Source organism: Mya arenaria, chromosome 14 (genome assembly GCF_026914265.1).
Source record: "Mya arenaria isolate MELC-2E11 chromosome 14, ASM2691426v1".
Classification (NCBI taxonomy): Eukaryota; Metazoa; Mollusca; class Bivalvia; order Myida; family Myidae; genus Mya; species Mya arenaria.
In genome coordinates this window covers 33,176,160-33,202,745 of record NC_069135.1, presented here as the reverse complement: position 1 = coordinate 33,202,745, position 26,586 = coordinate 33,176,160, and the positions used below count along the sequence as shown (strand labels likewise).

Sequence of the window (26,586 nt, the reverse complement as noted above, 5' to 3'; positions counted from 1 at the left end):
CCGTGTGTTTGTTTCTGTTATTCGCCAATTGGAAGGGTTTATACAATATTGTATTTTATTTTATGTCATTTATTTGCATTATATTTTATACATACAATTTATACATCTCACAAACGCCGAGAGACCCATCGCTGTTGTTTTAATTATTCAGGGAATGTCAAATTATTATTCCTCGTAATCAACCACTATCATGATTACCTTAAATACATTTTGTTTAACAGTCTGAAAAATCAAATTCTTTATAACGACACTCCAGTGCGTATAACAAATGAAGCTATCACGGCGAACGTTTAGTACACGATAATTTCTTTACAAGCAGTTGTAGATCACTCAATACGAACACGGCCAGCACGGCGACCAGAACCGCCACGGCCGTTAATCCCATCGCTCGTGAAGTCTGCCGCGTGTCTGATGCGCTCCGCAGCCGCCTGCTTGCCCTCCCTGTCTGCCGGCTGTCAACAGCGAGTGTTTCCGAAAGTAGTGTGTAGTTGATGCCCATCTTAAAAGTTTCCCAGTTACTTAAAATCGCGGAGATGTTTGTAGAACGTGAGAGATAAGAATGGCAAAATCTGGAAAATGGTGACACCGCAATGTCAAATCCGGAGCTGTAAGATATTTCAGCATTTCGAGAACTTGAAGATGTTTGTATTTCCGACCACATTCTTGTTAAGCCAATGGATGATGACGACAGAGAGTGAATGTCTGTTTTTATAATATTCGGCACAGTTAAAATCATCGGTGAACTAGTTGATGCGAGAAATGAAGACGTCACTGTTAATGAAAACGACGGCCGAATATGAATGGTAGTACTATATATCGAAGATGCAGAATCCGCCATCTTTGTCGGTGACCATGTGTCTTTGATGTCTGAGACTGCCGACAATCTTGTTTTTGTATTGTAGTCCGATGTGAGTAGACTCAAGAACAGAGCAGGACCCTGACAGATGTACAGCTGCTTCCGACTGCATGTGATGTTCGTTATTAGCGTCGGCCCGCCAGAAGCAACCACCAAACTTGCGCATATGTACCTGTCGTCTTTTATGAAAGTGAAAAGAAACTTGCAATATACTAGTAGTTGATGTGGTCACGGACCTATAAGCCTATGATTTATAGGTCCGTGATATGGTGTTTTTACAAAGAAACAATGCGATTATAAGTAGACAGTATTCGTGTTGCTATACATATATGTTGATACAATTTTAAACGGGAAACAACATTAATCAGTCGTAATTACCGTTTATCCAATAAGAAGTGTTAATGTCAAGCATAAGACTCTGAACGACATTGTTCAGTGGGAGTTTTCGGCGCTCCACCATCATCAACTTCCGACCCTGAGCGCCACAGAGCTCTCCCGCCGTCACATGGTCCACCGTCACATCTGTTGGGGCCCGGGCTACGTAGAAGCTGCCCCCGGAAGCCTGTCTAACTTCCGCCACCATACCGCTCATACAACGGAGCACTAGATATGTTGAATGCGAAAAGAAAATATACATATTTTCGCCGGTTCATCATAAAACACATTGTATGGATAAAATGTTTTCATATCACAAAATTAATAATTTGACTGGTGTCATCACTACGAAGCTTGTTCGTTTTAAATTATCAAACATAAAAAATCTTATTACTTGTTATTAAAACGGAAAATTCTTCTAACATACCATTAATATAATGGTAGAAAGGATTTTACTTATCAATTTTCAGACTTTATGTAAGTTCTTAAAAAATAGACATTCTATACTCACAAATAACCAGAACACGCCATTTGTTGTTCATTTTTACCATGGTCATAAATCTAATCGAATTTCCATCTTGAATTTTAACGCAACAGATTCATAAGATTAACTGGCCTTATCTTGGGGATTTGTATGTTGACAAGTTCTAGCAGTTCAGTAACACAATTATCAATCTATGACTTTATCAGTACATCATCGACTGATAAGAATTCGCAGATATGGAGCACTGAAAACTACGAAGAACCACCAATCGATTGAAATTGAACATTATTTGTTTTCATTGTCTTTTCCGCATGAACATCAGAACTATTGACTGCTACCGAAATAGAAATTAGTGGTATGTGACCAATATTGACTTTTTGACAGTTTTGCTTTGGTTCAATTTATCTCTGCGCATGCGTATTAGAGGACATTCCAAAGCTTCATTGGAGATGAGAGCTGTACCAACTTGGGTGGACAAAGTCCATGATAGGGACAAGCAGGAGCAGTGGTAACACAATTAGATAAACATTTATGTTTAAGAAACAATGCCCTAGTCTCCGTTGCCTTTTATTTCTCATGGTTGTTGTAGTCCAAATAATTGTACGTTGAAGGATTTTTTTTAGATTTTTGATATGGCAAATCCTTCACGTACAAATTGTTTAGTGTCAAAAGTGGGTAGTTGTTCCGATCTGGATTCCGGGTTAAAGCGTATAGCGTCTATAAAATATCATAAAAACAAGAAATATTATCAGATAAGGTTATTTTATATTAGTTCTGTACACAAAAATTAAATATCCAACTTATAATTATGAGTTTGACGGCTTTTCTTCATTTCATTCTGTCAAAACATAACGATATATACATGAAGGGCACCTGCAAGGCTTCAGGGCACAGTTTTAAATCGCTCGGAACATTTCAGCCATGGCCAAGTTGTTACGATTGTATAATGAGGTCTATCTCGAAGCTTTGTCGGAGGTTGCCGAGTTATTACGATTGTATCGAGTTGTTTCCCTTCGCATAATTGTTGTCTGTGTCAGTCAATTTTCGTTTTATTGGAAAGGTAAACAACTTGTTTTAATGCATTAAATGCTTGTTTAGTGCAAAATAACATTTCACTTACATCGTAAAATATGAATATAACTCTTTATGATCAATTTCAACCATAAAATACTTTACTTAAAACAATTTCAATATTTTTAAAACACCCCCGTTTTTTGCACATTCCCGTTAGGGATTTGAAGAATCCCGTATAACACGTCTATTATTTTAGACTAATGGTTGTTGATACAATGCAATATTCTGCTGTCACTTCGAAATCTAGTAGGAACAAGTCAACAACTTTTTTGTTTTTCAAAGTTTTGTTTATGCCAGGGATAATTATTGGCCAAACTGTTATAAGGCCAGAGCAACAATAAATTGTTAGATGAATTTTGGTCAGATGTTCCGATTTGGATTCTGGGTTTAAGCATATTTTGTCTATTAAAGGTCATATGCAAAGAAGCTTAATTACCATTAGGCTGTGTTTACTGTAAACTGGAAACCCAGGTTACTGCAAGACCTTTAAAGCATGTCAGGGCCCAATGTGCCTTCCTGTGGTGAGGCTAATTACAGACACAAGTTAATTTCACACACATGCCTTGGTGTCTGCTGAACCTTATTGAAAAAATGTAATCCACATTAACAATACACAGCTTAGGCTTTCGTAATAGTTGACTGATGGCAAGATAGCCTGTTGGGCATACAATCGCATGCTTAGCTGCTAACATAATGGTTTGCTGTTCGCCAGATGGCGTGTCGGGAATTTTTAGATTGATGCATCATCCAATCGAGATCGTGGCTCTCCACAACTCCTCCCATGATTAATTTGCAATCGGTAAAATACAATGGACCTCCATCTTTCCAATCAGCCATAATAGTGGCCTTCGATTTCAAATTAAACAATGATGTGTTAATTGATGGGATACTCCATTTGTAACTTAACGCAAAAAAATCTTGCCACACACTGTGTTGCATTGTTCTACAAAATTGCATCTTTAAAATACAAGCTAACCTAAAATATCTCACACTTGAAGAAGCAGAAAATAGCACAGTCATTTTATAGACTGAGAAATAATTCAGATATTTTGTCAAAAAAGTTGTTAAAGAATTAACATGTGAAAACCCCCCGTTGAAGTCACATGAATCCTCACCCTGACATTGCAACTAAGTATCAAAAATCAAGAATGCCAAGTTGAAGTTAAATAAAAATTGCTGTTTAAATAAAAATTGCTGTTTAAATAATGCTGTTTATTAAAACATAATAATTTAAAATTTAAGATGTATTTCGAATGAAATTGAAACAAAATAGAAATAAAGACTGTAGAGTCAGTGCTTCTTAAACTCCATTGATATTGCAGCCCAGATTGGAATGTGAAGCATTTTAGAAATGATCTTTTTGTGTTCACTCATAATTTAGAACCTGCTATGTTTGCTTATATAAATGAGGTATAATTTTGCAGCATCTGGGACCTGTGCTTTAAACCTGATGGAAGTCAATTGATTGTAGCAGCTGGCAATAGAGTGTTGGTATACGACACAAATGATGGGACACTCATACAGCCACTGAAAGGTCACAAGGAGGCTGTACACTGTGTATGCTATGCGAAGGATGGAAAACGGTTTGCCTCGGGCTCAGCTGACAAAAGTGTCATCATCTGGACCAGCAAACTTGAAGGCATTTTGAAATACACGTAAGAATAATTTGATGTTTGCATTTTCTGTGTTTAAGATACTGGTAGATAAACAAAATAGTGTCTTTGTTTTGATGTTAATCAAAAAAAATTGTTAGCCATTAAAACGCAAAGTTTGTTTCATTTGTTTATAAAGATTATAAATAAACACCATACTCACACAAATTACTGTGGATGTTGTGAAAATTATTTCAGTAGTGATGCTCATTGAAAAAAAAAATATGATATAACATTAGCATCCCATTTATATATATGTATTTGTAAATGTTCTGTTTAAATTGTTTTTGAAAAGTACATGTATTTACACTGTACTTTTCTGCTTTAAAATTCTTGAAATTAACATTTAGTCAAAATTGAAATTTACATATATTTCAGACACAATGTTGCTATCGATTGTATTTGCTAGAGTCAATTTATTGTACACACAAATCTCTTTTCGGCACAATGATGGTGTCCGGTGTTTGTGCTATCATCCAGTCCCCACAAATTATTTTTAAAGCAGAATGATGCTTTCATGTGCATGTGTACCATCCACTCATTTACCACACAAATCTTAACACAAAATTCAAATTTCTTACAGGCATAATGATGCTATCCAGTGTATGTGCTATAATCCAGTCACCCATGCTCTGGCAAGTTGTGCTGTTACAGATTTTGGTAAGTTATCTATGATCTGACGGTGGAACTAAGACAAAAACATGAGTTATGTATCAATTATCATGGCATAAACAAACAATATTTTTGGTTTTCAATTATATCAGAAGCTAAAGTATGTTTGCTTTATGCCATGTAAACACTTGTAAGTATCTGAATATATGTGGTATCAATTGTAGTACATGCTGGATTTAGAATACCAATCCATTTTTATAAAGAAGTTTCATGCTGAAATAAAATGATCTGAGCAAATCATTTATCAAAACACACAGTTTTGCTCTTATATTTTGTCAGCATATTCCTACTTTGAGGCTTTAGTTAATGAAGCTTTTAATACTGGCCTAGTAAGGGGTGTTGTCAGAGGTATTAGGTTACATCTGAGTTCTTTCTTCTTGTTATTTGGTTTTGCATGATTCCATTATGTGGTTAAGAAGAAAGGCTAGTAAACTGATTGTTTATGTTTTACCTACATGTGTATTGTGTTGTGATGTGTTTGCATGCATTTCAAATGAACTATTTAAAATAAAGTGTTATAGGTCAATTGAGCAATAGGAATGTATGTATAACTTACTATACTGTCAGACAGGAGAAATTGTATTTGTTTTTAATTTGCTAAAACAGTTGTGCCAGCCCGGCAAAGGTTAGCAATAGCTATGAGTGCGATCATATTATATTTACATTTCTCAGGTAATATTGCTGAAGAGAAAATTGAAGTTGATTTCTGATTTACAGTTCGGTATAATAAAGCCAATGTTTATTTCATTGTTTCACTCTCATTGGACAAAGTGCATGAGATTTTCCCAATGGTAAACAATGCGAATAACAGATTTCTCTCCTTAATTATAACAGATATACTTAATATCTTATATTTAAAACAATTGCAAGAAATTGAGAAAATTGTACATATTATATCCAATGGTACCTTCATGCAGTATGAATGCTTGGTCAAGATAACACGCTTCATGAATATGCTTAATCGTACCTGAGCGTTGAATCTGCATGAAAGCACAAAAACTAAGACTCGATCTGTAAGTGCTTTCCAGATGTCGAGCATCTATGCTGTACAAATGTAAGACAATTATGCCATCTGATTTGTCAGTCATTTATGCAAACCAATGAATTTCTACTTTTGTACATCAGGGTTATGGTCCCCGGAGCAGAAATCAGTGTCGAAACACAAAGTGAGCAGCCGTGTGACATGCTGTAGTTGGACCAATGATGGACAATACCTTGCCCTGGGACTCTACAATGGCCTTATATCCATCAGAAACAAGGTAAACTTTGTTGTAGCATAGATGGTATAGAGAATTCAAAAAAGAGTGGAAAACAAAGATTTCTACTATTCATCGTTATAGGTCCTAGATTATTGACCTAGTATGCTTCATAAATTAAAATAAGGTGAGCTGGAAAAACTCATGTTGTGTCCTTACTTTAGTGTGTTGGAGAGTTGTATTGACTTTCTACACGATTCATGGCTTGTTTTAAAGTAAGCATGATTAAACGTTACAGAATGGAGAGGAGAAGGTAAAGATAGAGCGACCAGGAGCCAATATTTCACCCATCTGGTCCTTGCAGTGGAACCCATCCAAGTAAGATATAACAGCCTGTTGTAATAAAGATCTTAGTTGATCTTATTGGGAATGGAATTATCTCGTGTCATTTTATTATTTTGCTAAATATAAGTGCGAATTGAGCTTAGCCAGTATTAAAGATGTACATAACATTGAGAAAATAGAACAAATCAACTTGTTGCCATAATTTGTTTTTTTAGATTATTGAAGTTACAGCTGATATATTTAAATGAAATGGGCACCAGGTCACACAATGTGTTTTTATTTTAATGTCATTTTTTTAAGTAATCTGTTCTTTCAGTTCAGTTTCAACCAAATAATTAAAGCATTACTGTGAGGACTGCTATGGCTTTTTGCATAATCCTGTTGAGTTTGTTCCTCAGTGCTGTTGCATAAAGTGACATATTAAGTATATATAATTTCATGAAGACATCTATCCTTCTACACCACCCCATGTTCTTTGACATTGTAAACTATACTTTATACTCTTGTGAACGTCTATTTCCATTGCTTGTGTGTTCCTTACAGAGATGAAGCATATGATGTTCTGTCAGTTGCGGACTGGGGGCAAAGGCTTTCTTTCTACCAGCTCTCTGGGAAACAGGTAAATACTGAGTTCTGTGAAATCCAACAATTATGCTCATATAAAGTCCATTTTTCTTTCATACTTCAAAAATTTCTTTGATATTTCATCCTAGGATCCACAAAATAATCCATGAATAACTGCATTTGATCCACTCAATTTTTGTCCTCAGTGTCAATATGATTTTCCCTTGGGGAGTAGATGGTCAACGGTTGGTCAACGTTTGGGCCAACCAGTAAAGTAACCTTGGATTTATATGTATTTCACTTGTCTTTTTACTCAGATTGGGAAGGACCGTCAGCTTGGATATGACCCATGTTTCGTGAAGTGGTTTTCCCGTGGGGAGTATGTGGTTGTGGGCGGGGCCAACAAGCAGTGTAACCTTCACACAAAGGAAGGGGTCAAACTGGGGACAATTGGGGACCAGCAGTCATGGGTGTGGACAGCTGCCATCAAACCTGACTCCAACTACGTGGTATGTTGACTTTTTTTAAATACAGTCAAACCTGGTTAAATGGTCACCTGCTTTAAATGGCCACCTGCCTAATTGGGCCAATCCAAATTCCCCCCGTACATTTTTACTTTATTAAGTATGTGCATTAAGCGGCCAACTGTCTAACGCGGCCACTATTATTTTCCCCGTGAAGCCATAAAAACACTAATTAGCGGTCACTATTCCCTTATCACTGACACTTCCACTTCGGATATTTCCACACGATTACCATGCGTGTTTACTTAACGAGAAATCATGTTTATAACACGTCGGCGAACGTTTCGATCAGAATTAGCACACTTAGTAAAGATATTTTAATAAATGGCGTTAATAATTACGAAGTTAATGGTCAAATGCCGACAAAGAACGCTGGTTATAATAATTATAAATTTACAGTTTGCACTGTTATTTGATGGTGTGAAACGAGTTATGATGTGTATTCACTTCCGTATTAATTGTGCACTGCTTTATACTTCTACGAACGGATATTAACATTGCATTATTCGTGATATTCTTTTGAATTTTGATTATGGCTGACAATAAAACAAATCGGAAGTGTTGACGCTAAGAGAACCTGTCGCGTAAATTATATTTTTAGAAAACGGTCGTATTGCAAGAAGAATTGTGGACGGACTCAAATCAATTTCATGCTTATGCTAACAATTCAAATCCAAACACTTAAAGACAGATGAAAATTACAGGAATCGAAGAACTCATTGAACATGTGTATTCATGGCTTTTGACTCACAGAGTGACGTGCTAAAATGGCATGATTATGTCAGCTCGATGTAAATGCACTTAAAACTAGAGACAGAAGTGACGCAAACGAAAATGACGGAATACTTTAAACATTGAACTTAAAAATGTACATGTAGTTGTGTGGACTCATTTTAGGTGTTTTTTGTTTATGCTATGTATTAATTTTTATCTATTGCATTCTTTGCAATAATGTTGTGTTTTTTACTACATTTATATTTGGTATTCAACTTTCTTTAATGGTACTGATGATACTGAATGTGGGGTGAGGTGGTGGTTAAGATACATAATCGGCATCTGTTTAAACAAAAACAAAGTGTCAGGAAAGTCCAACCTGGACTAAGTGGCCACCTGTAGTAAGCAGCCACTTTTACCTTGTCCCAAAGGTGGCCACTTAAAACAGGTTTGACTGTAAGTTTAAATTTCTTTTTTATCTTTATATCTGTTCTTCAAGAAAAATAGTTGTCAAAGCATTGGTACTGTCCGCTGTGGCAGCAAACTTAAATTTTTTAAATCTTTTCCATAACTTCAAATCTTTTGAAGATACTGTAGAAATGAAATTTGGCACATATATTTACATTTATAATTTTTGCACATTTACAGCAAATTTCATTTCTCTGGCATGATATATAAGTTATTGTGTTATGTCCTTTGTCATTGCATACAAACATATACTTACAGGCGGTTGGATGCCAGGATGGTACAATAGCGTACTACCAGCTGATATTCAGCACCGTACATGGTCTGTACAAGGACAGATACGCTTACAGGGACAACATGACAGATGTCATTATACAGCATCTCATCACAGATCAGAAAGGTAGGCATGTACACATCATTGGATATCCAGGGTTCTCAATTCCACTGCCTCATTGTATACCATAGGATATTTACTTGCCAAAATGTTATTTTGTGCAGAGGAAAAGTAATGACAAGATAAGCTGTATGAAATTAAGTAAGTTATGTCTAAAAGTGCCAGTTGGTAGCACTCTTTATTATGGTACTCAAATCATCTTGGGATTTTAGGTTTTAATTTTATCAATTCACAGTAATTGCCTACTCTTTTAACATCAAACAACTTATGATTAACAAACCACAACTTGTAGGGGTATAGTACATATATGTCAGCACATGTTGGTGTGTACAGTTACAGGCCCACTGCCTGACCGTGGAGACCCCGGGGCTCTCCGGGCCGCGGAAGAAGTTTTGAGTGGGCTAGGAGTTCCTATTGTCGTGCCCACTCATAGAAAATGTAACTTACAAAATGTTCAAAGTTTTCTCTTGCCGTTTCCAGGACTTATTTTGTTGAGGTTTTGTTTGACAATGTTTGCATGAAAAACATTATTGTTTGTGTTGTTTTTTATAGTGGAAATAATACTTTCATAGCTAAATCTAACAAAATAATGTGTGAACCCTGTTTCAGAAAAAAAGGTGAAAGTAAACAAGAATGTAGATCTTTGTATAATTATTGCAGGCACTAAAATCTATTGTATTAATTTCAGTGAGAATTAAATGCCGAGATCTGGTGAAGAAAATAGCTATATACAGGCACAGATTGGCAGTAAGTTTTTGTTTCATCTATTATTCCAGTTAAATGAGTTTGGCAGGTTTAAAATCTGTGAATATATTGGTAAAATATAAGTCTTCAATTCTTGTATGTAAGTTCTTAAAATATTGTCCAAACAAACTATTAGTGGTTGATTCGAGTAAGAATATAGATAAGTTATTGAAATATGCCGACCCTATGGATTATCCTAACTGGGAGAAACTTTGTTTTACAGGTTCAGCTCCCAGACAAGATAGTTGTATACGAGCTGTACTCAGACGATGCTGCTGACATGCACTATCGCGTCAAGGACAAAATCAACAGGAAGTTTGAGTGTAACCTGCTTGTTGTCTGCTCCACAAACATAATACTGTGTCAGGTAGGTAACATGTGATTTTGGACTTGATGTAAGGCCATGCTATATTGAGTTGAGGTTTATTGTCATCGTGCTGGTACATATTCAACATGCAGAATGAAAGAAAAATCATTTACCAAAATTGAAAATAAGAAAAAAGAATAAAATAATGCTACAAGTAATTCAGTAAAGAAATATATCATATACCAACAGAAGATCAATTTCTAATTTACATGTAAATGTATGTGATGTTTTCTTAATATTTTTCATTGGAAAAATCTGTTGTTATGGGCAATTTTATGTATACATTTGTTATTATGGCCATTTGTTTTTTTGTTTCTTTTGAAAAAGGAACCTGACCACCATTTAATGTTAATTGTATTTGATATGGCCTAATTAACATTATCAATGTTTCAGGGTAAAATATTTGCCTTCCATACATTGTAATGTTGTTTACTGTTGTGATATTTTGTGGCAAAATGTTACACAGAGAGGTATGGTCAATACTTTCTTTAAGAAGAAAAGAAGATGCTGTTGGTGTTGATAATTTCAAGAATTGAAAACAAGGGAAGAGCAAACTGATATAAATGAATATGTAAAATCAAGTTGAAATTATTTTGGTGGAGTATCACCCTGATTTCTCAATCCACTGCCACAGACTATTTTAGGTGTAGATAGATGTGACGGTGATGTTAATGATTTAATCCCTACATTACAGGATAAGCGTCTACAGTGTTTCACATTCCAAGGTGTTAAGGAGAAAGAGTGGATAATGGAGTCCCTCATCCGCTACATCAAGGTCATCGGTGGGCCTCAGGGACGGGAGGGTCTCCTTGTTGGACTAAAAAATGGACAGGTTTGTGCTTTATTTTAACAAAAATCTCTTGATCAAAATTCCTCAGAACTTGGTTGATAGAACAATGTTTATCTATTATTAATGTCTGCATTAAATATGAGTTGCAGTAAATGGTTTTCTTCCTGTCAATTACAGCACTAGATTTTAATTTCTACAACCTTCTCAATCTGGATAAAACTTGTTAGCTCCACTGGCCGAAGGCCATGGAGCTTATGTCGTCACAGATTGTCCGTCGTGAGTGCGTGCGTGCGTGCGTGCGTGCGTGCGTAAACTTTTACTTTAAACGACATCTCCTCTGAAACTGATAAGCGGATTTTGACAAAACTTCACAGGAATGTTCCTTTGGTGGTCCTTTACCAAAATTGCTCAAATGGTTCCGGTCCATTGCACAATATGGCCGCCAGAGCTAAAAATAGCAAAATCTTTAAACGACATCTCCTCTGAAACGGTTCGGCAGATTTTGATGAAACTTGACAGTAATGTTCCTTGGGTGGTCCTTTATTAAAATTGCTCAAATGGTTCTGGTCCATTGCACAATATGGCCGCCACAGCTAAAAATAGCAAAATCTTTAAACGACATCTCCTCTGAAACGGATAGGCAGATTTTGATGAAACTTGACAGAATTGTTCCTTGGGTGGTCCTTAACCAAAATTGCTCAAATGGTTCCGGTCCGCTGCACAACATGGCTGCCAGGGCAAAAAAATAGAAAAACCTTTAAAGAACATCTTCTCAGAAACCGATGATCAGATTTTGATGAAACTTAACAGAAATGTTCCTTGGATGGTCCTTTATCAAATTTGCTTCAATGGTTTCGGTCCACTGCACAAGATGGCCCCCAGAGGTAAAAATAGAAAAACCTTTAAACAACTTCTCCTCAGAAACCGATGATCGTATTGCAATGAAACTTTACAGAAATGTTACTTTGGTAGTCCTTAACCAAAATAGCCCAAACAGTTCTGGTCTGCTGCACAACATGGGCACCAGAGCTAAGAATAGAAAAAAAACGTTAAACTACATCTTCTCAGAAACCGATTATCAGATTTTGATGAAACTTTACATAAATGTTCATCGGGATGCCCTTTAACCAAAATTGCCCAAATGGTTCCGGTCCGCTGCACAACATGGCTGCGAGAGTTAAAAATAGAAAAACCTTTAAGGACTTCTCGTCCGCAGTCTTCACGAAAAACATTTTAACCTACTAGCCAGTTGGACTAGCATAATGGCATATTTTACTAGTCCGAATGACAATCTAGTAGTCCGACTATTTTGCCACATTATAAAACTGTATGCTTGAGGTAAATACCTATTTCAATTGAGCAGCTTGCAGTTTGAGTAAACATTTCTTTATTATGATGCTCATGCAGTGATAGGGAGTGACATCCTTCTGTTGGGAATAGTGCTCCTTGTTTTTCAGAACCTATGGGTACTATGTAAAAACAAAAGGCATCTTGCTTGAATAGACTGTAATAATATCAACATGGTTAGAAAAGAAATGCCATGCTTTAATAGCTTTGATTACATTTTACTACTGAATTACCTCCCTTTAATAGAAAAAAAATAATGTCTTAATTTTTCACGTATAGCATCTTTAAATAATTTTTAAACAATAATAATTTATGAGTAAACATATAAGCATAAAGTTCTCACAAAAAGATCAATTTAAAAACCTTACATTTATACATAGGAAAGTATATATAGACTGAACATTAATTTTCGTTTAAGTGACATTCTGAAAGTTTATGAAACAGCTATTTTTAGTAACTTAAATGGCCGAAAAGTGTAAGTGAAACACCAAGTCGATTCTATCTCGTCAGTTCTTGTTCAGGTTAGATATTTGCTTCATAATCTATTCAGATAAAATGTTAACCGATGATCAGATTTTGATGAAACTTGACAGAAATGTTCCTTGGGTGGTCATTAACCAAAATTTTTTTAAATGGTTCCAGTCCACTGCACACCATGGCTGCCAGAGCTAAAAAATAAAAAAAACTTTATACGACTTGTTGTCGAAACCGATGACCTTTTTTCGATAAAACTTGACAGAAATGTTTGTTTGGTGCTCCTTTACTCAAATTGCCCAAATCATTTCGGTCCACTGCACAACATGGCAGCCAGAGCTATTAAAGTAAAAAAATTTTTTAAATAACTTCTCCTCAAAAATTGATGATTGTATTTCTATGAAACTTGACGAAAATGTTCGTTAGGTGGTCTTTGCTTGAACCTTTTGGCCAGTGGAGCACAGGCACTGATGTGCCTCTTGTTTTTATGAATCCAGCAGAAACTCTCATATCTGTTCATTTACACCAGATCTTAAAGTTGTTTGTGGACAACCCATTCCCCATCGCACTACTGAAGCAGAGCACATCTGTCCGCTGTCTCGACATGAGTGCTAGTCGGAACCGTCTCGCCGTTGTGGACGAACACAACACCTGTCTCGTGTATGATATCAACACAAAGGAACTACTGTTTCAGGTAGAATATAAATGACCCTGTCTGTGATGAAATGTATTTAGGCCTGGATTTTTCTTAATTCAACTATTTTGCTAACTGATTGGGCTGACTTAAACAGAATCTCTATGATTCTCTATTAATTCCATATCAAATACATTCAATTGCATAGCCATATTAAACTCTGCTTTATGTAATGTACATAAGGAATAATTATACACTCCTAATGAAAATAGAATGCATCGTGAAACATTTCAATGGGAATAAGGATAAAAGAGGGATAAAATTTACTCCTGATTTGTATTGCGGTCTTCTATGTTGTTGTGTTTCTTACCAAACAAATTTAAGCTTCTCTGTCAGACTTGTTACTTATTTCTGGACAAGTCTTCTCTAAAAACTTTCAATTAGCCGTTTTGTCCTCCTCAGGAGCCGAATGCTAACAGTGTAGCATGGAATACCCACTACGAGGACATGCTGTGTTTCTCTGGTAATGGCCTGCTCAACATCAAGGCCAGCAACTTTCCCGTACACCAGCAGAAACTACAGGTAAAACTTGCACTAATCTTTTGATACATTCTGATATTATATGTCTTGAGCAGGGGTTTGAGAATGAATAAAATGAATATATTGTAATGATTTTTTCAATGCATAAAGTATTATTTGGCTTTTAAGTGATAACGTTAACATGTCCTAAATCCACAGCAACAAGTCTTAAACAGCTGTACACATTCACTGCGACCAGTCCTATACCATTAACATGTAGAATAATAGAGGCAAGTCCTAAAACCATGTTAACATGTAGATTCATAGCGATATGCCCAAAAACTTTTCAAATGTTAATTTACAGCAACAATGCCTTAATCAAATGAATTTTAATGTTTGTTAAAGTTGAAATTGTAGCTAAATAATTAAATACAACGGAAACTCACTAATCCGGATCTCCACAAAACCGAATCCTCGGAATACCGGACTTTTTTCAGAGTCCCGGTTTTCCCCTTCTTTTTTCAATGTAAAAAAATCCCTACAAAACCCGAATTCCGGATACCGGACAAAAAATTCAAGAAAATTTGTTAGTTGTCAACGTTATTTTACCTCACAAAACCGGACGTATATTTGTTCAAACATGTCAAAATGATTTTGTGTATTAGGAATTCGCAAATCGCGTGTCACTTTGTTTGACAGCCGGTGCGTTGTTAAATATTGCACCTGTGATGTTGTGTTAACTCGATAACCGATAATGATGATTGCGCTGTGGATTGACTGCCGCGTGATAATCAAACTTGTGAAAAGAAAATTAATTGAACCATTAATTTGTTTGTTGCAGAAAATAAAGAACTAGAAATGGTTATTTAGTGATCATTTTGGAGGGTTGTTTTATCTAAAGACTTCTATGATTGAATCAAATTAGAGTGGTGTGTTAATTAAACTATCAAACATACTTAACAAGCATTAAATTACGTGTTAATTACGTTAAATTATGTGTTTTTATTATGCCCCCGAAGGTGGGCATATTAAAATCGCACCGTCCGTCCGTCCGGCTCTGTAACTTTCCCTTGTATGGACAGATTTTAAAATAACTTGCCACATGTGTTCCACATACCAAGACGAAGTGTGGCGTGCAAGACTCGTGTCCCTACCTCAAAGGTCAAGGTCACAGTTAGTGTTTATTCACAATGGAGTGCTGCATATAAGCATAGAGTATAGGTTGTCGTGTCCGGGCTGTAACTTTCCCTTGTATGGACAAATTTTAAAATAACTTGCCACATGTGTTCCACATACCAAGACGACGTGTCGCGTGCAAGACCCGTGTCCCTACCTCAAAGGTCATGGTCACACTTAGTGTTTATTCACAATGGAGTGCTGCATATAAGGACATAGAGTATAGGTTGTCGTGTCCGGGCTGTAACTTTCTTTTGTATGGACAGATTTTAAAATAACTTGTCACATGTGTTCCACATACCAAGACGACGTGTCGCGTGCAAGACCCGTGTCCCTACCTCAAAGGTCAAGGTCACACTTAGTGTTTATTCACAATGGAGTGCTGCATATAAGGACATAGAGTATAGGTTGTCGTGTCCGGGCTGTAACTTTCCCTTGTATGGACAGATTTTAAAATAACTTGCCACATGTGTTTCACATACCAAGACGATGTGTCGCGTGCAAGACCCGTGTCCCTACCTCAAAGGTCAAGGTCACACTTAGTGTTTATTCACAATGGAGTGCTGCATACAAGGACATAGGGTATAGGTTGTCGTGTCCGGGCTGTAACTTTCCCTTGTATGGACAGATTTTAAAATAACTTGCTACATGTGTTCCACATACGAAGACGACGTGTCCTGTGCAAGACCCATGTCCCTACCTCTAAGGTGAAAGATACACTAAGCGTTTATTCACAAGGGAATTCTGAATATAAGGACATAACAGTGTAGGTTGTCAAGTATGGGTGGTATTTTTTTATGTTCAGAGGAAATTTAAAATAACTTCCCATATGTATTTGACACATAAAGGCAAGATCAACTTTTCATGTACTGACCTTGTTCGTAGGTCAATGTCACATTCGGGGGCATTTGTCACATACTGTGACAGCTCTTGTTTAATTCTAGTTTTCAACTTCCCTTTAAAGGTTCACTCAGCTTAAATTTTTAGTTACACCGTACATCAAATCCTCACTAAACCGGAATCCTCACTAAACCGGAAATTTTGCCCTTGTCCGGTTTAGTGAGTTTCCACTGTACAATACTATATGTTGTAAGTAATTTATAACCAAATAATTTATGTAAACAAGACTAGTTACCGGCTTTATTATATTTCAGGGTTTTGTGGTTGGGTTTAGTGGGTCCAAGATTTTCTGTCTGCACATCTACTCCATGTCAGCAGTGGATGTTCCCCAGTCGGCACCCATGTACCAGTATCTCGAGAAAAAACTCTTCAAGTAAGACCATTTGCTTTTTAACACATTTCTCTCCTCTTATTTATGTATTTGTTTGTTAGCTTGTTCGATCTTTCTAATAAAATGTTATGAATCTTTGTTCTTGCTGTGTCTAGAGGGTCACAGGCAGGGATTGAAAGTCATCATACATGCGGCATTTAAGTAATTTGTGGATACATTTTCAGGGATGCATACAGGGTGGCATGTCTAGGGGTCACAGATGGGGACTGGGAAGCCCTAGCACATGAGGCTCTAGAGGGGCTTGACTTTGACACTGCAAAGAAGGCATTCATACGCATTAGGGACCTTCGATATCTGGAGCTTATACACAACATTGAGGTAAGTGTCACAGACATAAACTTTCCAAAACTTATCTAATTTTGAAAAAAACTATCATGATTAAATCCTTGTTCATGCAAAATATGTGCAGACCTACACACACGAGCTACAATGCCAACATTGACTTATGACTTTTGTTCTAAAACTATTGTAAAAAGTCAATTTCCTTTGAATAACATCAATTCCTTCAGTTTCACTGTTTGAGGTATCAAAAATATATAGTATTGTAACTAATAATTTGATTTTTATGAAACAGGAACGTAAGAAGCGCGGTGAGACAGACAACATGGTGTTTCTGGGTGATGTGTACGGATACCAGGGCAAGTTCCACGAGGCAGCCAAGCTCTACAAGAAGTCCGGCCAGGAACACAAGGCCATGAACATGTACACAGATCTCCGCATGTTCGACTATGCAAAGGTACACACATGAAATGATCAGATGTTACTCAAAATCTTGAAGATTACAACACTCAATAATTCTTTAATATGTTGTCAGATTTCTTTGTACTCTTAATTGTCATTTTTTTCTTTTTTTGCATTTGTTTGTTATAATTGAGAAACATTTTATGATTCAGATAGTTCAGATATGATTATACATTTCTTGCAAATAAACCTATCAATACTTACTGGTTATGACAATGCTTAGCACACTTCATTGCTTGGAAGTGATCTGCATGATTTAACTTCGAAATAGTACATGTATTACAGTAATTGATTTCAGTCAATATGTGTTTGTAATCTTTTCCAGGAGTTCATAGGTTCCGGTGATCCAATGGACAAAAAGATGTTGATAACAAAGCAAGCAGACTGGGCCAAGAGCAGTAATGAGCCCAAGGCTGCTGCGGAGATGTACATCAGTGCTGGGGAGTTTGTCAAGGCCATCGAGATAATTGGCGATCATGGATGGGCGGAAATGTATGTATAGATGGTTAAGCAGAGGCACTTTGGTAAAGTTGTTCATTTAATTCTTTTTTCCAGCTGTGACATGTTGAGCAGCATGTTTCAAAACAACAATTCCATCATTTGAAATTTAGTTTAAGCTTGTCTGTTTTTGGAAGAAAAAGATATTGTCATAGCTTGGGGAGGTATAGTCATAGCCTTGGTGTTATTGTCTTCATTCAGGGAAAAAATTAACCTTGTTAATAACTCATAAACCGCTCTTAAGATATTCAAATATAACTCTTCCTATAATAATGATGAAGTAAAGCCACTTGTTGGACTGAAAATCAAGAATAGACGAGCGTTTAGGTTGCTCCACAGCACTTTTGTTTAAGTTATTTCCAGCAGACGTTTTTTTTTTCTCTTTTCATGCAACCAGTCTTGAATGAAGTCATAGTTACCTGCTATAAGAATACCGGTACACTGTCATTCTGATCATTGTATACTCTACAGGTTGATTGACCTTGCCCGTAAGCTAGACAAGGCTGACCGTGAATCTCTTTCCCGCTGTGCCCACCACCTGGCACGCTTAGAGCAGTATGGCTATGCAGCTGAAGTCTACAGCAAGATGGGAGACCACAAGGCCCTTATAATGCTACATGTGGACGCTAAACATTGGGAGGATGTATGTATTTTCTCACTTTAGTCTCCTTCTCCATAAAGCAGTTAATCCCATTCTTTTTTCACAATTCAAAAATTAGAAAGAAGAAGAATTTTATTCAGATAATAATTTCAACATTAATTTATGAAATTTGATGTAGAAGCAAAACTCTAAAAGCAACAACAACAACAATGACCTTAATTGGTATAACTGCGATTTTGTATGCATAAGCAGAAAATTTAATTCTATTTATAGTTACCATACCCAAGGCTTGACTGATCAGAGAACAAAGAGAAAATTAAGTTCTTAAAGATGTTGAATGATCTGTGCAATAAATGTATACTTGAGGCATTAATGATATTGTTATTGGAACATTGCAGGCATTCACGTTGGTGGAGAAGCACCAGGAGTACCGTGAGGAGGTGTACGTGCCTTACGCCCAGTGGCTCGCAGAAAATGACCGCTTTGAGGAGGCACAGCAAGGTAACTATAACCGATCCTTGCGCAAATTTTGACATGTATAAAATCTGCGATATCTCTAAACAGTAAAAATTTAAACGTATTTATTTTACAACGATTGTGAAACAAGTTATTAACGTTGGTACAACATTGAATAGATCACTCTCGTTGGCACGATTTTATGCGAGAGTGTGGTCTTGTGTTGTGGGGGGAACCGGAGTGCCTGTTTGATGTCCTTTTATAATATATTGTCATTTCTTGTGTACAAATGTTACATCATTTTACATTTCATATTTACCACTCAAAGTTTAAAAATATTACCTGAACTTTTAGTTTAATATTGCCATCAACGCTGTGAGGCTGAAACAGTAATTAAGAATAAACTGATAGATTTGTTATATTCTCTGAGGAAAAATTAGTGTGTCATTTCAAAGTATTTACTCAATTTTCTTGTGTTCATCTATAGGCTCTTGATCTGTAGTAATATTCTTATGTTAGCGTTCCACAAGGCCGGTCTGCAGGCAGAGGCAGTGAAGGTATTGGAGCAGCTCACCCACAACGCTGTCATTGAGAGTCGCTTTAATGACGCTGGGTACTACTTCTGGAAACTATCCATACAGTGTCTGGACATTGCCAGAGGTAGGGAAGAATGCTTGTGCTGCATTAAGCCTCTCTTTTTCTGAATAGTAAATGTATGGCAAGGGTTTCGGTGCCAGGTTCAAAGAATTTTAATAAGTATTGCAACATGTTTAATGTTGTCCTTGAAATATGAACTGTTTTGTGAATAGATGTTTGCATTAATCTTGGAAAACATTTTAACTATGGCAATCAGTTTAATGTACTCGTCTTTAAGGTTAAAAAAATCAAATCTGAGGTCCCCTTGATCAACTGAAAATTACAGAGATTAACATTGCCATTTATTTGCTGCACTCATTTTTTTTTATGATATGTTCATATAGAATTAGGGAAACCTTTCAGATATCACATTTATGTTAGATTAAAGAAAGAAACAAACATATCCTTAGATATGACCTAATTGTATTATTAATTTATGATGATTTTGAAATAATGTTATCATTAATTGATGAATGAATGAATTTTCATCACCAGATGAGCCAGACAAGATGGAGGAGATGTTGCCCAAGTTCTACGACTTCCAGCGTAAAGCTGACATGTACTATGCCTACCATTCCATACAGAGATACACAGTGAGTCATGTTAAACAACTGGAACAGGTCATGTCAGATGTTGAGTATAAATATGATTTCCAGCGGCAATTCAAGTTGTACAATGCCCATCATAGTGCCTCATTGAACACTTCTGAACCTGTTGTCATGGCATTATTGGAGGAGAATATAAAACTATTGCTTTTGATGTAATATAAATAATTTAGTACCACACTATAGAGAGATAAACAGAAAGCATAAGTTTACTAAGAAAACCATTGTAATAGAAAATGTGGAGATACTCATGTCATTGTCTTTAAATTTCATTAAAGCATTCCAGCCTGTAGTATTTTCTAGGTAACAAAACTAGAAGTTGAAGGGGAAAGGTAAGGGTTCGGGTTAGAAAATGTGTTTGAATTAAAATATTAATGAATCAATTTTTAAGTTGCTAATATTGGATTTATTCAGGACGAGCCGTTCACGTCACACCTGCCTGAAGCCTTGTTCAACATTTCCCGGTACCTGCTTCACCAGATGAACAATGATATACCACATGGAATCTCTAAGGCGTATCCTTTAGCATAAGTTTGCTCGCACATCATAAAATGACAAAGTATAACATTAACTATATGAGTAAGTGAGATAGGATAAACATTGTTGGAGACTCGCATGAATTGTTAATTTATTGTTGCCTGAATATGCAAATGGCTGATTTTGATTTTGATTTGATATATCCCAGAAGTATTCAGTCTGTAATAAGTATTCATTATGTTATACAAAAAAGGTTTCAAAAACATAAGTGTAAGGTTTGTGCCAGTAAATTAATAAGAAATACATCTCAATTTTTTACACTGCTTTCGAACAATTCTTTGCAATAAAAAGTCTAGATATTCAATTAACAAAAATATTGGATGAACCACGAATTCTCCACAGAAATATGGAAAACTACACAAATGATTATCAGAGTTATCCTTAACTGTGTGTTAGTGGCACTCTGTATGCTCTAGCTAAGCAGAGTAAAAATCTGGGAGCCTTCAAGCTAGCACGGTTTGCATACGACAAGCTGCAAGCTGCGAAGGTACCAGGAAGGTTTCAGGAGGCAGTTGACCTTGGCTCCATACAGATACGATCCAAACCATTCCTGGATGGCGAGGTGGGTTCTTAAGTGTTAGAAGAGGGCTTTAAATAGTTTTTATATGTATTGAGTTGGCGAGGTTTTGTATGATAAGCCCAAGGATACTTGGCCAGTTCCAGAAGGCTCTTGACCTTGAGTCCATTCAGATGCACTTCCAAATTTTTAAAATGTTTGATAAGATATGTTTACCCTTTGTTAACAATGAAGACTTTTGCAGTCGTTTTCTGTTTCTTTGTTTTTAATAGATTTCTAAAAACAATAACAATATATGTAAAGTTAGCGTTAGTATAAACAATGATGATTTCAGAGTGTGTACTCAAGATCCAGTGTAAGGGTTAATCAGTTTAGTTCTTCAAACTTCTAGTTCTGGTTTTGTTTCTTTTTTAACTTGTTTTCAGTTCATTAAAGCATATTTTATTTGAAATAAGGCATAGGTCAAAACAATTATTGTCAGGTTTTGTTAAAAACTGTATATATTTGATTTATTCAATAAAATGATTTTAGTACTGATCAATATAAAAAGAACATTTTTCTTGACGACTTTGTATTTTTGCAATATTGAAATGTTGGTAAATTTGATTACTATTATAACTTTTCACAGCACTTTGTTAATTCATTTTGTACCATGTGTTTATTACAGGAGTTGTTGCCGATGTGTTACCGGTGTTCTACAACCAACCCTCTCCTCAACCCCGGAGGCGGCAAATGTGTCAACTGTTCACAACCCTTCGTAAACTCATTTGTTTCTTTTGGTAAGGACAATTTGTCGGTTAAATGCTGGTCTCATGTGAATAGTGGTAATATTGTTCACAATTTTTTTTATCACATGGTAGGCATGATCTTTTGGAAATCATTATTAATTATTAATTTGTGTCAGCATTAAAGTTACTCCATCAATCTAGCTAAAATATATGTAGAGCTAATTTATCTAAGCATGCTAATCATGCTGGATGAATACATACATAAACATTATCAAAATTGAGAAAATCAGTCAAATGTTATTAAGATTGTCTTGAAACACTTGACAATGAATCTGGCATAAAAAATCAAATGTTGAAGGGACTGTGTCACAGATTAGCACCAAAAAAAATTTTTTTTCTGTAACGAATCTCAGGACAATTATCTAATAGAATGTGTTACGCTTTGATATTATAATTGTAAAAAAAAATACCAAAAAAAAAATTGTGCCGGAGACCGGTTTCAAACCCGCTTCACCAAAATTGTAGTCCAGCGTCTTACTCACCGCGCTACAAAGGCTTACTCTTATCGAGTGACATAATTAAGCTATACACCTACCTCGGTAATATCACGTGATAACACGGACTAGCCAATCACGCATAAGGGATGAATTCTACCTGGTAGACATACCCAGTAATCTTTTTTAATGGAAAAATACGAAATAACTGCAAACTTAAATAAATTGTAAACTATGTGGTACTTCAGTTAGTAAGTTTCAATGCATTGTACACATCGATGCCAAGTTTATGTCAGTTTTCGACAATTTTCTTTTTTTTTCGCTATTTTATCATACGTGAGACAGCCCCTTTAAGATTTTGTTTACTAATTTCATATAAACTATATAAATTTTAAATACAAACACCCATTCCAAAGGTAACAGATATCATAAATAAATCCTTGTTCTGAACAACTGAGGTTTTGTGAGGTATATAGTATTCAGATTGAGGCCTTGTTGGTGCCTCTGAATACGGATGAGAATGTGTAACTGTGTAGTAAAAAAGTATGTCTTATATTCTATGTTACAGAGGTTCTTCCCCTGGTGGAGTTTGTATTGGAAGACGGGATCACAGATGAGGAAGCTATAACCATCCTCGACCTGTCTGTGCCTATCAAAAAGGACGAGGATCGCAAGTGGAATGAGTCTCGTGCTGGCAGTATCCTTTCAACAATTTCTTAGTTCAGTGAACTTTGAGGCATTGAACAGTCGCAAAAGTTTAATTGAGTGTTCTATAAAGTATGCTATATAAAAATAGTCCAAATTTTAAGTTTAAGTAAAAATAAACATTTTTACTCTTATTCGATAGTAAGGGAGTTTTACCTTTATGTTACAAACACCTCTTATCATTTAAGACTGAGTGCGGTCTAATGGTATAAATGTGTGTCTCTCACCCAAGAGGTCAAACACTCAATGTCTGACATAGGCACCATGTGACCACTACTGGTCAACATCAGTGGGTGAGAGTGGTCTATTCATAAAGGTGTCTGTCTCTCACCCAGAGGTAGTGGGTTCGGTACTAACTGGGGAAGATGCTCTTGGTGTCTCAAAAAGTATACACAAAGCATTGTATTGGTTTCTGCCAAGGAAGCACACACCAGACACCAGAGTGAGTCATATAAGCTTTCAGTTATCTTCACAATCGACCTTGGTATTACATTGATATAACAATATCAGTGGTATCTTTCGGTTACCTAGAGTATGAGTAATATTGTATAAAATCTATACACAAACTAGCTAAACATGGTGTGTTAATCATATGCCCCTTAACCTGTGCCCCAGACATGCAGTCCCTGAGACTGGGAGATGAACCCGAGGATGAGGAGGAACAGGAGGACCCCTTCTCCAACAAACTCCTGACATTTGATGTAAGGGACAAACATTGTAGCTAGAGTTTTAATTTATTGCATTTACTTGTTAATTATTATTTTTTTTCTAATCTGATGAAGGCATTCTTGATGTCCAATTCAAGAAAATGTAAATAATAATAAAAGGTTTCCATAAAGACAACTGCTGGAACTTTCATTCCTGTTTCTGTTAAATTTGGGAATCAATGGTTTAACTTAAGTTGCAAATACTCCTTTCAATAAAACAAGAAAAGAAAAGATGGAGAAGGAAGTATTATTATTAAAGTGAACTTCTATTTCTCAGGGCAGAATTGTCAATGTAGCTTTCTAAGTTCATTCTTGGACATAGAGTTTTATATGTTATATATTTTACAGCAAGGAGACACAGAATTCCGTCCAGTGATAGTGAACCGTAACGTGCTGAAGACATTGTCACGTGCGGATGTGTACATCAGGAAGTGGCCCCGCCCCCTGCGACACCAATATTTCCGCTCACTTCTCCCAGATGTCTCAATAACTATGTGTCCATGTTGTCAGAAGGTTAGTTTTAAGACAAATCCTCTTTGTACTTAAAGACATTGATACAAATGTTTTGTAGCTAGTCCGTATAGTTTATGTCAGTCTGCAGCTAGCCAATGTAGTTTGAGTATTCCTTTTCATTTTTTTTTTAATTTTGTCATAAATGTAAAACCATTTCTGGAAATGAAGTTTAAAAATGCTTAAAGTGTATATACTGAGATTTTCTGATGTTTGAAGTGGTTTTCATGGTACTGTGCCCATTGGAAGGGACATTAGCACAGTGATTTTGTTAGAAATGTTCAAATACCATCATTTATAGCTTAAACTTCAGAGTATAGTATAATTTATGGCACTTTCATTATGCATCAATTTACAATTATAACTTCTATTCACCATGATACTTACTATATTTTAGTTGTTCCACACTGATGACTTTGAGCTGCAGTACCTGCAAAATGGCCACTGTCCTTTCTGTCGCCACAAACAGGAGAGCTGAGCAAAGAATACCCGATAAAACCTAAGGATACCTACATTAGAGATGTCGCAAACTCTACATGGATGCAATCCACCTTGAATTCTAACTTTTATTTTGACATTTTATCAAACCAAGGAAAAGTTGAGTGGAAAACGAAAAAAAAGTTAATAAATTACATTTCAGCTTACATATTGACAGTCAATTGGTAGCAAATACCTTGAAATGGTATAAAGTTCGTTTTGAAATTAGGCCCCTAGTAACAAATCTGTATGCTTTTTTTCATATTGGAAAAAGCTGTTGTTAAATGCATGTATGTGTTATCGTCAAGAAGCAGTGTTGATGCAATTCAATTGTGATTCTAAATGAATTCTCGAGTTTGGAAATAGTGTTCCATGATAACAATTACCATAGTCTAGATCTGATTTATTTCGTTTATAAAATTGAATGAAGCTATGAAGAAAATCCAAGTGTTTAACTGTTCCATATTTCCGTCCTTATATGTACACATATCAGAAACAGGTTGTGCTTTGTTGCCTGGGTATTCATGTGTTCTCCACATTCTACAGTTTAAATCTGATTCTGTTATTTTGTTTATGAAATAATTTCTTTGTGTTATTATAGCAAGTCATGATGCTTTAAAATTCACTGCATAAATATTATTTAAGGGAATTGAAATCACTATTTTAAAACATTGAATCCTATGAGTCTAGTGTTGTCTCCAAAACGATTCAGTGCTTATTTTGGAGTTACATGTGATAATAATCTGTGTTGTAGATAATATTACGACCGATAATTTGTTAATGATGATTGATTTTATTGTAAATATGAGATAACATATTTATTTTTCATTATATCTTTTTTCACTTGTGATTTTGTAATAAAAAAATGAACTCTTTAATTTTGTGTTTGGTATGAGACAAACAATCACTATGCAAACCATATGCAGCCTTTATAATGATGGCTTGAGGATATTGATCACTGAATAATCCCCATTCATGGGGAGACATATTGTTTATGCCCTGTCCGTCAGTCTGTACGTCACACTTGGTTTCCGATCAATAACTAAAGAACACTTGCATCCAGGAATTTCATACTTGGTATGCTAGTAGGTCATGACTAGTAGATGACCCCTATTGATTTTGAGATAACTATGTCAAAGGTCACGGTCACAGTGACCTTGAGGTGAAGAAACTGTTAAACTCAATAACTAAAGAACACTTGCACCCAGGAACTTCATACTTGGTATGCTAGTTGGTCATGACTAGTAGATGACCCCTATTGATTTTGAGATAACTATGTCAAAGGTCACGGTCACAGTGACCTTGAGGTGAAGAAACTGTTAAACTCAATAACTAAAGAACACTTGCACCCAGGAACTTCATACTTGGTATGCAGTTGGTCATGACTAGTAGATATACGCTATTGATTTTGAGACCAGTACGTCCAAGGTCAAGGTTGCAGTAGATATTCACTATTTAATACGGGTGAATAAACCAAACTTCAATGTTGGCTCATCTCCAATCCAAAATTACAAATTTCATGTCCATCATTTATTTTTTCTCAGAAACGACCACACAATAGGGTAGAAGCGCTTTTTCAAAAAGGCAATCTCTAGTTTGTATGTATAATGATGGACTCCGACTGTACCCTAGGTTTCTACCATCAGCGTCTGGAGGCACTTACTTGATAGACTAGATTAGATTACACTTAAAATCTGTGTAGAACTCTTCCAGAATA

The 26,586-nt window shown here is 35.9% G+C and overlaps 1 protein-coding gene across 1 annotated transcript; it reads left to right on the top strand.

Moving 5' to 3' along the window:
• Window positions 1–2,136: 2,136 nt before the first annotated feature.
• Window positions 2,137–25,741, top strand: LOC128217821 (intraflagellar transport protein 122 homolog). The gene is made up of 28 exons (XM_052925223.1): window positions 2,137–2,223; window positions 4,214–4,444; window positions 5,025–5,101; window positions 6,239–6,372; window positions 6,608–6,687; window positions 7,198–7,273; window positions 7,536–7,727; window positions 9,183–9,321; window positions 10,004–10,062; window positions 10,283–10,426; window positions 11,121–11,258; window positions 13,567–13,731; window positions 14,134–14,253; window positions 16,521–16,639; window positions 16,822–16,975; window positions 17,232–17,393; window positions 17,724–17,890; window positions 18,368–18,539; window positions 18,896–18,998; window positions 19,473–19,613; window positions 20,085–20,182; window positions 20,609–20,709; window positions 21,128–21,293; window positions 21,916–22,027; window positions 23,039–23,167; window positions 23,791–23,876; window positions 24,231–24,395; window positions 24,790–25,741. The coding sequence occupies exons 1-28, from the start codon at window positions 2,165–2,167 to the stop codon at window positions 24,868–24,870; spliced, it is 3,570 nt and encodes a 1,189-aa protein (XP_052781183.1). The 5' UTR covers window positions 2,137–2,164; the 3' UTR covers window positions 24,871–25,741.
• Window positions 25,742–26,586: the final 845 nt, after the last annotated feature.